The sequence below is a fragment of the Acinonyx jubatus genome, chromosome B4, assembly GCF_027475565.1.
Source record: "Acinonyx jubatus isolate Ajub_Pintada_27869175 chromosome B4, VMU_Ajub_asm_v1.0, whole genome shotgun sequence".
Classification (NCBI taxonomy): Eukaryota; Metazoa; Chordata; class Mammalia; order Carnivora; family Felidae; genus Acinonyx; species Acinonyx jubatus.
Window position 1 is genome coordinate 132,135,562 of NC_069387.1, and position 12,122 is coordinate 132,147,683.

Consider the following 12,122-nt stretch of genomic DNA (forward strand, 5'->3'; position numbering starts at 1 on the left):
GGGAGCCTGGGCAGTTCCCAACCTCGGGGAGCCTACTTCCAGTGGAAAAGAACCCTTGGAAGTGGGGACTCCACATCCTGGGTTGATGGGACAGGTGGTCAAAAGGGGCCTGTGGCATGTGGGCCCTCCTAAGGGGTCAGGTCAGGAGGACCAACGGTCTCTTGAAGCCAAGGGAGGCTGGGTTGCTCCCACGTTCTCCATCCTAAGAGGGGCCCCCAAATAAAACAAGCCAGGAGCAAGCAGAAGGCTATTATATATCATGCTTTTAATACAAACTTAAAAAAATCTGGAACAATATAAACTGTACAGATTTGATCAATCTTTTTGTTTTGTTTTTAAACTAAATCTCTAAACACACCAATGTCCCATTCCAAAATATTGCACAACATTCTGAATACAAAACGCTTGATTGTATTCCTCCTTCACTAAAGAAAACAAGTTCATTACCCTGCTCCCCCAAGCTCCTCTCCACGTTGCCTCAATGCCCTCCTTCCCATCCCTAGGGGTCAAACTAGAGAATCTATAGCTCACTGCATCGAGAAAAATACATCATTCTGGACTAAGAGTTTACATTCTTTACAAGACGATCCACCTTTTGATTTATTCCTGGGAAAGAGGGACAGACAGAGAGAGGATGGGGAAAGGGGAGAAATAGGTTTAATTCTCCTCTTTTTTTATTTTAAAGTTTGTTTTTCCTGAAAAAATATCGTTTCTCTCCTCTTAAGAAAAAATCTTGAAAAGAAAAAAATTACGTTTTTTACGTTAGAAATATACATATATTATATATACCTCTTACATTTTACAAATGTAGCAAATTATTCAATACAAACGGACACCAAAAAATGTAAAAAATAAAAAAAAAGTTTTCCTACGAAACCAGGTAAATTAGTGCAGAGTTTTGTTTTTGTTTCCTTAAAAAAAATAAAATTGAAGCAAAAATGCCTAGATTTGAGACGAGACAGACTGAACCGGGCCCAAGAGTCCAGCACTGGAGCCATGCTCCTGAACAAACATTTTTCTTCGTATTTCAAAAGACACTAAGGGGTCGGTCTCCCCCTCTCCCTAGATGTGGTGAGAAACAAGCTGACTGGGGGGTGGTAGGTACCTGTGCACGTGAGTGAGGGAAAGGGGGCTGGAAGAGGGCATAAATAAGGCAGCATCCAACCTTTCCCAGAGAGCAGCGATCTGCCTGGGCCTGTCACTTGCGCGGGAGCTGTGGGCTAGGGAGAGGGTGGCCCGGATGGGGCTGGCCCCTGAGAAGCATAGGGGACAGAGGATACCGGGCTGAGGAGCCAGGGCATTGCCCCGCTGGGGGAGGTAGAGCTGGTGCCCACTGCAGGGAGGGGAGGCTGGCAGTGTCTGTCTGGGCCGGACCCACTGCCACAGCGGTTGCCCACTTGGGGGGTCACTGAGGAGGTGGGGGTGGGGTGGGGGTGCCAAGGGCTTTGGTACTTTTTGGTGACGGGGGCCCTGCCGCCATGTGGCCCACCAGCCAAAGCATCAGCGCGTGAAAGCTGGTTCACTAGGGTTGGGTGGGAGAAACATCTCCTCTTCTGGCAGAGGCAGGAGCTGGTGCCCTCTTATAATCCACACACACCGCCTGCCATAGTCAAATGCCTGTCCAACCTGGCCTGCCCGGGAAACCACTCCTCACGGCATCAAGGCCAAATGGGACCGGGTCAGCCAGTAAGAGGGGATGCCAAGAGGTACCAAGAAGTTCTCATGCAGGCAGGGGCAGAAACATACTAAAATAACATCTACAACCAAAAGACTAATTAGTCTCAATTGAAGGCTCAGGACTGCCCACTGTAGGCACTGACCCAAACTCCCACCCCCCCCTCCAGGGTGCTCAGGTGAGCGGCTCCCACCCTGGGTTAAGGTCACCAAATAGGAGGATCTGAGTCCAGGGACTTCTCTTAGGCATCAGGGGCTGGTATTCCCTCAGCCCCTCACAGCTAACCCTTTTTTTTCTTTCTTTTCTTTTCTTTTTTTTTTTTTTTTTTTTGGTCAAAAACAAAAGTGCAGATCCCTCCGCAGTCTGGAAACCAGTTCCTTCTGCAGTATTTTCCCCTGGGAGTGTCTTAGGCTCAGCCGCAGTCTCACCCCACCACATGACCCACCCTACAAAAGGACTGACCACCCGCCCGGCCCATTCCCCAACCTCCTACATAAATAAGCACTTGCTGCAACCTGGAATCATGTCGGGGGGGGGGGGGGGGCCGGGGGGAGTTTCACATGGCTTGGAATCCTTTAAAACAGGACAGCAAACCACGCACATGGACGCGCGCGCACACACCCGCACCTGCCCCCCCCCCCCCAATTACCCACAACCTCAGGCCCCGGGAACAAGGGGCTGCATGAAGAGCCACATGCGTCAACGGATGGGTCTCCAGGGCCACGATGATAGTCCGAGCCAGATGGGGATGGTGGCGTGGGAACACAGGACAGAGATGAAAGCAGTTCCACCAGACCGAGTGCTACCTGGAGTCACAGACATCAGCTCTAGTGGGAGGGTGTCAAGTCGCCGGTCAGCAGCTCCCCGTGTCTCAGGCCTGAGAGGCAGGGGGGCTGGGTGCTGGGGTCAGACCTATTTGGGTGGCAGGGCCCAAGAAGGCCCTCTGAGGTTGGATGGCTTTGAGTAAAAGGATAGCTGGGTGATAGAGGCAGTGACACAAGGCAGCCTCTCCCTGCTCTGGGCAGGGTCAGGCCCCAGCTGCGCCTCTTCCGGCTCTTCCTTCCCTGTGAGAGAGGACACGCGATCCTCAACAGTGTGAGGGAGGGAGGGAGGGAGGGAACAGGGAGCAGCAATTCACATCTGGACCATTCTTAGCACAGGAAGCCACTAATTAAAGATGTTATATAGAAAACTACATGTAAAAAAAAAAAAAAAAAAGAAAGAAAAAAGAAAAAAAAAAAGAAAAAATATAAAACCCAAACCAATCAAATAAATCAGAGGCAGGCAGGAAAGCAGCAGGGGGTTGAGTTAAACAGATTCGGTGCTTCAGGAGCCCCCTCCCACTCCATGCCTGGACCGGATCTTTTTTCTAGAAGCCAGAGTGCGAAGACTGGAAATCTTTTTGTGTATTTTTCTTTTCCTCTTTTTTTGGCCTTTCTTTTCCTTTCTCTTTTCTGTGGTCTTGGGCGCTCCTGGCCCCGTGGCGGGTGGGCGGTCAGTTGGCCAGCACAACCGGCTGGAAGGGCTGGCTGGGGTACTGCATGGTGCTCAGGTTGTAGCTGAGGCCTTCCACGAAGGGGGTCTTCTCCAGGAAGAGGCTGTTGGTGCCGCCTCCAAATACCTGGGCCACGTCGAAGCCGCTGCTGTTGCACGTGCCGGCCCCACTGCCCCCGCCATCGGCCCCGTCAAAGAAGAGGCTGGGAGAGCCCCCGTTGTACACGAACTCCTTGGCATTGGGGGAGAGCTGGGACTGAGGGGCCGGGTTGGCCGCAATGAAGTTCAGCGAGTGCAGAGACAAAGAGAGGCTCTTGTGCTTCAGCAGGTTGTTGGTGGGAGAGCGGGCCATGCGGGGCTGCTGCTGGGGAGGCTGCTGGCCACTTGCCCCGCCGCCGGCCATGCCCCCGCCGTTTGCTGCCGCACCCCCCTTCTTCATCTTGGTGGAGCCAAACTTGGTGGCAGCGAAGGAGGCAGTGGTGAAGGTGATGGGCTGGGCGGAGCGGGGGATGAAAGTGGGGCTGGGTGACTGGCCGAAGGATGGTGACGGGGAGTTGGAAAGGGAGCTGTCCTGGCTGCCGATGGGCACGAAGACCTGGGCATCAGGGTTGAAACTGCTCTTGAACTCCTTGTCCAGCTCTGGTGCAACACAGCCCTCGCTGTCATCCAGGTACAGCACTTTCACTGCCCCCTTCTCACCGATCTGGTAGGACACCTCGAAAGGGTCGATCCAGACACTCAGCTCTTCAGGCACATTGGCCCGCACATCCTCCACTGCCAGGCCGCTCCGCTTGGCGGCCAGCTCCACCACGGGGTCCACGATCTCCCCGATGTGAACACAGCGGAAGCCAGAGCCCTTCAGTGGCTTGTCAGGGTACCAGTGGCCTTCATATTTCTTTTTCAAGAGCCGCTCAAGCTCCTCCCCAAATAGGTCTGCCCGGCGCCGGGGCAGCTTATTATACAAGTAGGAGATGATAAAGTTCAGGGCCACTTTGATCTCCAGCTGCATGGTCCTTGCTCTCCTAGGTGGCGAGTCAGCTCACGGCAAGAGTGCAAACCAAGGGCAGTGGCAGGTGACGTAAGATAGGCAGCCTTGGGCTCCAGAGAGCTCTGAGAAATGAGAACAAAGGGCATCATGAGTAGATTATGCAGCAAGCCCAGAGGGTAGGGGGTTCAATGGCAAAAGGCACAAAAGCACCAGCTTTGGGCCACATATACTCAGGGTCCCATTTTCTGCTCCACCAGTGACCAGCTTAATTGTGTGACTGAGAGCGAGCCACTTTTTTTCTCAGCCTTAGTTTCATCAGTAACATAAGGTCATCATGGAGATGAAGTTAGCTCAAAGATGTCAACTGTCTTATGCCGAACCTGGTAGCTAGTAAAGACTTGATAAAATGAGCTACTGTTTTTCAAGTAATTCTAAAGAAATTCTAAAGGAATTCAAGTAATTTTAAAGGAGTGCTGTGGCTTCCACTATTTTGAGAAGCCGGGTCACACTATACAACTGCTATTTAAAAAAAAAAAAAAAGGAGCCCCTAATTCAGCTGGAGAAGAGAAGGCTCTTGCTAATGTATCTCTGTAACATCTTGGTGAAGTCGTGCTCCCAAACTGTCACAGGCCAAGATATAAGTGTAAAATCCTTAGTTTTTCTCCTTAAATGGAAAGGGATACAGATCACTGAACAGGAAGCAGCACTGCCAACTTTTCAGTGGGGGCTTGGACTCCAGTCACATCCAATTTGTCATCCTGGGCTCCCCGAGTATGTACGCTTTCTGGCTCACTCTGGGTTTGCAGAACTGATGTAAGAACGCCACAGCGTAACCAAAGGGTGCATTTCCGTGTAGGCCGTCTCCAAGAATGGAGACGAGAACATGATCCCTAGGAAGAAGTCAAGACCTGCATTAACCAGAGGTGTGGACCAACAAGGGAACGCTGACGAGGGGGCCGTCCCAGGGAAGCAGAGGAAATGAGAGGGAAGCAAAGCCCTGTAGGCCAAAAAATCCTTAAGAACAGCACTGGTGTGGCCTGAGGGAATCTCTACACTTCTGGCTGGAGTGCAGGGATGAGGGCAGCAAAGAGAAGAAATTTTCCATCACCCTGCAGTCTCCAGCTGGGGACCCATCATCACTCAGTCTCCTGGGGACTGTCTGACCACCTGTCCTTGGCATCGGATTGGATTTATCAAGTGTTTGGAGATCCCCGGAGAGGAGATAGCCCAAGATAAACACTCAGATTGTTATTTTGGGATTCTCTCACAGCCAGCTCCCACAGAGGTCAAAAAGGTTTATTTCTGAGGTCTGGGCCAGCCTCGTGTCTCAGGAAGATGATCTGTAAAGTCCCGAGAGCCAGTGATCCTAGTCCCACTTTCTCCACAATGGCAGCTCCAGGCTCATGCCGTGAGAAGACTGAAAAGGACCACCTTCGAGGTTCAGCAGGGCCAGAACATGTTTCTAGCCAAGCCTCTGGGTGAGAATGTGCTGCTGAGCTCAGCACAGAGACAAGACTAATCCATGATCCATCAAGGGCATTTTTGCCCTGTGATAGATGTGGGGCTAGATTTTGATTAAAATCCCTTCTGGTGGTGACTGGTGGCTCAGCTGATTAAGTGTCTCACTCTTGATCTCAGCTCAGGTCTTGATATCAGGGTCATGAGTTTGAGCCCCACTTTGGGCTCCATGTGCAGCTTGGAGCCTACTTAAAATAGTAAGTAAATAGGGGCACCTGCATGGCTCAGTAGAGTGTCCAACTTCGGCTCAGTTCATGATCTCACGGTTCGTGAGTTTGAGCCCCGCGTCAGGTTCACTGCTGTCAGTGCGAGCCTGCTTCAGATCCTCTGTCCCCTTCTCTCTCTGCCCCTCCCCCACCCATGCTCTCTCTCAATAATAAACATTTAAAAAAATTAAAAGAGTCACTCTTAAAAAATTTTTTTAAGTAAATAAATATAAATCCCTTCTGGGTCCAGCAGAGAATAATCAGTTGCTAATTCTTCATTTGAGGATCCTAAGTTTTCTGAACACCTGCCCCGGCTTACTTCCTTGTAATTCTCAGGACTGGGGCCATGGCTCCTAGGGGTATTGTTAGGACTGGATCCTCAGGCAAAAGCTCTCTGGGGTGAGTATCAGAGAAGCAGCACTGGATCAATCTGGAGCATCACATAACACTGGCTACGAGTCTATCCCACCCTCATTTCAGGTCTGAGCAGAGGGTCACATGCCAAGTCAACAGAGTCCTTCTAGGTTAAAAGAGGGAAAAAAAATGGTAACGGTAGAGGGTTTTCTGTTGATAAGGATTGCGTTCATCACCAGATGCAAGGCTAGCCCCCAGGAATGGAAGTCTGTAAGGGCCATAGCAGCCACCAGAGGTGTCCTACATGGAGGAGATTACAAAGGTGTGAAGAAAGTTGGCACTAGTTCCCAAGAATAGGCCTGGAGTTAAAGACAATGTTTTCAAAGTGTTTTTAAAAATAAAACAGACTTAAATATGATGTGACTCTTCTCCCAAAGCACCACATGGCCTCTTGGTATAGCAGACCAAGGGGCCTCCTACACCTCTCTGGCCTCCTCAAACTTTACTGCATATGTAACTTCCAAGTTAACTTCCCCTTAAAAGTTCATCTTCACAATGGGACCATTTTGTTTTACTTTTAAAAATATTTTTATTTATGTATTAAGTTTATTTATTTATTTATTTATTTTGAGAGAGAAAGAGAGAGAGAGAGAGCACGAGCAGGAGAGGGGCAGAAAGAGGGGACAGAGAGAGAATCCCTTTGCTGACAGCGCAGAGCCTGACGTGGGGCTTCAACTCATGAACCATGAGATCATGACCTAAGCCAAAATCAAGAGTCGACACTTAACTGACTGAGCCACCCAGGCACCCCAAATGGGAGCATTAAAAAATTTTTTGGGGGGGTGCTTGGGTGGCTCAGTCAGTTAACTGTCCAATTTCGGCTCAGGTCATGATCTCACCACTTGTGGGTTCAAGCCCCATGTCGGACTCTGTGCTGACAGCTCGGAGCCTGGAGCCTGCTTCAGATTGTGTGTCTCTCTCTCCTTCTTTCTCTCTGCCCCTCCCCTGCTAGTGCTCTGTCTCTCTCTCTCTCTCTCTCTCTCTCAAAAATAAACTAAAAAAAAAAAAGGGGGTGTGCGTGCGCCTGGGTGGTTCAGTCAGTTAAGGGTCCAACTTTAGCTCAGGTCATGATCTCACAGCTTGTGAGTTTGAGCCCCGCGTTGGGCTCTGTGCTGACAGCTCAGAGCCTGGAGCCTGCTTTGGATTCTGTGACTCCTTCTAGCTCTGCCCCTCTGCCTCTCATGCTCTGTCTGTCTCTCAAAAATAAGTAAACATTAAAAAAACCAATTTTATTGTTTATTTATTTTGGGGGGAGAGAGAGACAGCATGAGCATGTGCTGACAGCTCCTGACGTGGGGGCTCAAACTCAGGAACCGCGAAATCATGACCTGAGCCGAAGTCAGACGCTTAACCGACTGAGCCACCCAGGTGCCCCAAAATGGGAGCATTTTAAATGCAGGCCAAAGTCATTGGGAAATAAGCCTCCCACCCCAAAATACAATAGAACCACTGTCATCAGCCCTGCCTAGCTAACCATTTTCTGCAGCATAAGCAACTAAAGCTGCACACCAATTTATACCTCAGTGATGCTGCTACACAAATAAGGAAGTACATAATGCCGTCTTTGCCTCTTTAATTGGAGAACAGGCCAGGCCAGATGGCTGTGGGGTGGAACCTTTCAAAAATGCTGGACAACCAGAATGAGATTTTCTGCTCTATCAGCTCAGGCTCTAATTTTGACTTCAAGAAGCTTATGGAACAGAGGATTAAAGCACTGATGCTGTCTTGTCTTTAACTAAAGATAAGAATGACCAATCAGATGAGTTTGTTCATTTTTTTTTTTTAAGGCTATGGGCAAATTCTAGAGCTTATATATAAAATATTCATAAAAATGTGGTAAGATTAGAAAGCTTGGCAATAACTACTCTTCGACACAAGGAACAAGTAGATTTAGGAGGCAAGGAAGGACTTGAAGATCTCCTCCAACCCTCACTCACGTGCAAAAGGACAGAAAGGTGGCAAAAAGTAAAAGTAAAAACAAACCCAAGCAAACACCCCCCCCAAATCCAATGCTAAGTATTTAACAATAGCAAAATCTATCTTTTGTTCATATATTAGAAAGTTGAAAACGTGAGAGTAAATTCTGTCCAAATTCAGTTAGAATCTTATTCTCCTTCACTTTTTATTTCCAACAGCAAAATTAATCTCTGGTTCAGATCCCTTGTGCTGACTTGTGTTTTAAAGAGTGCTTAAGGACAAAAATGAAGTAAGAAAGGCGGCTGCTGCAGTCAGTGATGTGGTAATGGTGATTCCAGAAAGAACTTACGACAAATATGCTATGGAGGATTTTTATGAAGAAAAGCAGCTACGTTTAAAGAGGAAAAGGAGGGATAATGGTGACAGAAATCCTCAGGTCCCTATACCACGAGAACCTATAAAAATATCCAGGCATCTTGGGCACCTGGGTGGCTCAGTCTGTTAAGTGTCCAACTTGGGCTCAGGTCATGATCTCAGGCTTCCTGGGTTAGAGCCTCGAGTTGGGCTCTGCTCTGACAGCTCAGAGCCCGGAGCCTGCTTCAGATTCTGTGTCTCCCTCTCTCTCTCTGCCCCTCCCCGGCTTGCACTGTCTCTCAAAAATCAATAAACATTAAAAAAAAAAAAAAAAAAAATCCAGGCACCTCAAGCCCTAACATCGGAATAGTCCTACAACTGAAGCGCTATCAGATTCAAAAGAGTCTGAAAAGAGTCTGGAGAGAGGAGTCAGGGAGGAGGGGCCCTCAGTTTTGACAAGGCCAGCAGGTGCCACAAACCGGATGCCCAGGAGAGCCGGCTCAGTGGGACTGCCCGGCCCCACCCCGCAATGACAGGACCGGCGGGTATGGTTGAAGGGCTTCCAGGACTTGGGCTGACTGACCGCAACACCCCAGCCAGAGTCTCCACCATGTCCCTCAAACATGGACTGTGCAAGCCCAACTCTTCAGACTAAGAAGGCCCTTTCTGGGGCACTCCATTACTCCGTAGCCAGGAAGATTTCACTGTAACTCCAACGTAGGCCGGCAGCGAAGGCGCGCACTGTACCCTGGGAATTGTAGTCCTCAGAAACCTCATACTCACGTTGGAGCAAGTGACCTACTTTCTGTGTACACTACACTTCCCTGCGTGCTTTGCGAAGGTTCAGCCAGCTAATCACGCATGCCCGGTAAGGGGAGCTGGCCGAGGTCCCGAGAACCGAGGAAAAGTTTCCGATGCACATGCGCGCTGTGGCGGACGCCCCCCCACCCCGCCCACCGCCTAATACATTTTATATAAATTCTACCCATAAGGCCTACTCCTCGTATTGTACCACCCCACTGTATTCGCGTCTTGGCCTCAAGTAAGGCTGAATTCTCCCCACCCCTTCCTCTTTTTCTTCACTGCCTCTCATGACTGTTGAATTAAAGATCTCCTAGTGAGTTTTTTTCTGGGTGAAGGCGGTGGGTGGGACAGATAAAGGTCACCCCTCCCATCCCCGCCCCCGCCCCCGGCGCCTCACCCAACACTGCCACTTAATCTGTATTCCTTGGGCTGGGTGGTCTCCTTCTGGAGTTGCTGTAGGGACAGTGAATTCAAAAAGAAAAAAAAAAAAGCCTTTTCACTTAATGCCCAGCGGGCTCAGCTCCAGGACCCCCAGAGCCAGGGAAGGCAGGAACTAAACCCAGTTCTCCCGTCCTCTCAGCCAAAGAAATTCCCAGTTAAGCTGCGGGGAGGAGCCGGGCCGACAATCAAAAGGCCCCAAGCCAGCAGGGCCCAAGCCTCACCCCTCTTTTAATCCAACTCAGAGTAACTAGACCCAGCTAGGGAAATGGGAAAAGGTTCCTGGGCAGGAAAGGAAAAACCGTACATCTGACACTTGAACAACATATTCTAATACTTGAAATTGTTTGTGAGTCCCCTCCCATTGCAAGGCCTGCTCTATGACCAGACTTACCAGATCCTCGGCAAAGCTCCCCAACAGTGTTAAACCTCCCTAATCCTCCCTCCCACACAAGCTTCTTTCTCCCACTGCTTAAGAGGGGGATGGGGCAGGCGCCCAAGAAAGCAATAGCAGTGCTTTTCTGCTGGAAAATCAAAGATGAGGGACTCACTCCCAGGGTAGGGTGGACAGGAAGGAGAAAAAGAAAGGTTAAGATACTGAGCAGGCACCCAAGAACCCCTTCGCTGGTCCAACCTGAAGCCTACTTTGTAGGGTTCTGGTTCTTCTGCGGGGTGGGAAAAGCCCTGCCAGCTGCCCCTCCTCCCCCCACCTCTCTGTTCAAGGGCACAGTCCATCCTCTGGACACGAGGGGAAGGAGCTTAAAAGTAGGACTCTTCCTCCCAGGTACCTCACCAGGATCAATCAGAATCCACTCACTTGGTATTGCTGTAAAGGTACTTACCCCCTCCCTGCACAGTTTTCCTTTAAAACACTAAAGAGGATAAAGAGCTCAGGCCAAAATGGTGAATTCTGGTTCAGCGGCCAGGAGACAGTCACCACTGACCGGTCCAAAAGGGGATGTCCACCTTCCACCTCTCGGCTCCACAGGCCCAGAAATAAACCCTATTAATTATGACCACCCCCTTCCCCACACACGGGACAAGAAGCAGAAAAACAAGGCCTGGGTCCCCTTCTTTCCTGATTCATTTAATGGTGGCGGAAGTTATGTTTGGGGGGGGGGGGAAGATCAAGGAAAAATCTACCGCGTCTCTACGATATGAAGAACTGAGGGAGGCGGAGAGGGGAGGAAATGCACCCCACCCACGCTCCGAGGGGGCCACACTCCGAACCTAGAGAGGAGCACCGGGGGAAACGGGGGGGGGGGGTGGTTCTACAGGGGAGGTGGAAGGAGAAAGGAAAATGTTGGCCAGTCGTCAGGGTGGGGGCGCGACAGCAACGTGCAGCGTCCAGCAAAGCGAAGAGCGGAGTGGGACCGAGGTGAAGGAAGGCGTCTCGAGGGTTCCCCCGCCCGCACGCCCCCCACGCACTCACTCGGGTCTCCGCGGCGGCGGGGCGGTTCAGGGTGGATTCTCCCTTCCAGGGTAGTCCGGGGCGCGGTACGGTGGTCGTTCTTTCTTCCTTCCCGGGCGCCGCCGGGCCGGAGGCTGATGGGTCTTTTTCTTCGTTGAAGGTTGGGAGCAAGGAAGGGAGTTTGGGGCTATGATTCTCAATAATAATTCTTTCAGCTTTTTGGAGGTCAGGCTCGGCCAAGGGGGGACGGAAGGCGGGCGGGCCGGCCGGCGGCGACGGCGCGGGGATGTCGGACCGAAAGGCGGCTCGTGTCGCAGGGCGGAGGACGGTCCGGGCTCTGGCCAGCGGGCGGTCCTGCCCTTCTGGCCCCGCGTCGCCCGAGCCACTCGCTTCTCTCCGGCAACGACCCGCACCTTCCCGCGCCCCGGCCCGAAGTGAGCAAAGTCAATGAAAAGTTTCACCCTTAGCAACCCTGCGCATGGATCCGGCTTCCCCACCCCTGCGTGATGCGTCCCTCCGCCCTGCAGGGGCGGGGCCGGGCGCCGAGCCGGGACTACTTCTCAGCACGGCGGGAGGCCTAACCCCTTGCGCAGCGCGGCCCGAAGCTCCGTGTGCCACCTGGGGGTGCTCCGCGACCCCCTTTCGCCCGCCGTCCCGTGGCCGGCCTCTTCTCACTCAGATCCCAGCCCAGACGCCAGCAAAGCTGCCTTTGGCCGGCCTGTAACGCTGTCCGCTTCCCCGCCCCATCACAGCGCCGTGGCACAGTTATTTTCTTCATGCCCCAGATCACTTTTTTTTTTTTTAACGTTTATTTATTTTTGAGACAGAGAGACAGAGCATGAACAGGGGAGGGTCAGAGAGAGGGAGACACAGAATCTGAAACAGGCTCCAGGCTCTGAGCTG

General features: G+C 51.3%; 1 protein-coding gene across 1 annotated transcript; it reads right to left on the reverse strand.

The window, feature by feature from the left end:
- Positions 1–246: 246 nt before the first annotated feature.
- Positions 247–11,938, reverse strand: TOB2 (transducer of ERBB2, 2). The gene is made up of 2 exons (XM_027070630.2): positions 11,241–11,938; positions 247–4,279 (listed from the first exon to the last, which is right to left on the reverse strand). Exon 2 carries the CDS (start codon positions 4,176–4,178, stop codon positions 3,171–3,173), a length of 1,008 nt encoding a protein of 335 aa, XP_026926431.1. The 5' UTR covers positions 4,179–4,279; positions 11,241–11,938; the 3' UTR covers positions 247–3,170.
- Between the last annotated feature and the right edge of the window lie 184 nt (positions 11,939–12,122).

Coding starts and splice junctions, on each gene's coding strand:
- TOB2 (XM_027070630.2), bottom strand. CDS start 4,178: ATGCAGCTGGAGATCAAAGTGGCCCTGAACTTTATCATCTCCTACTTG.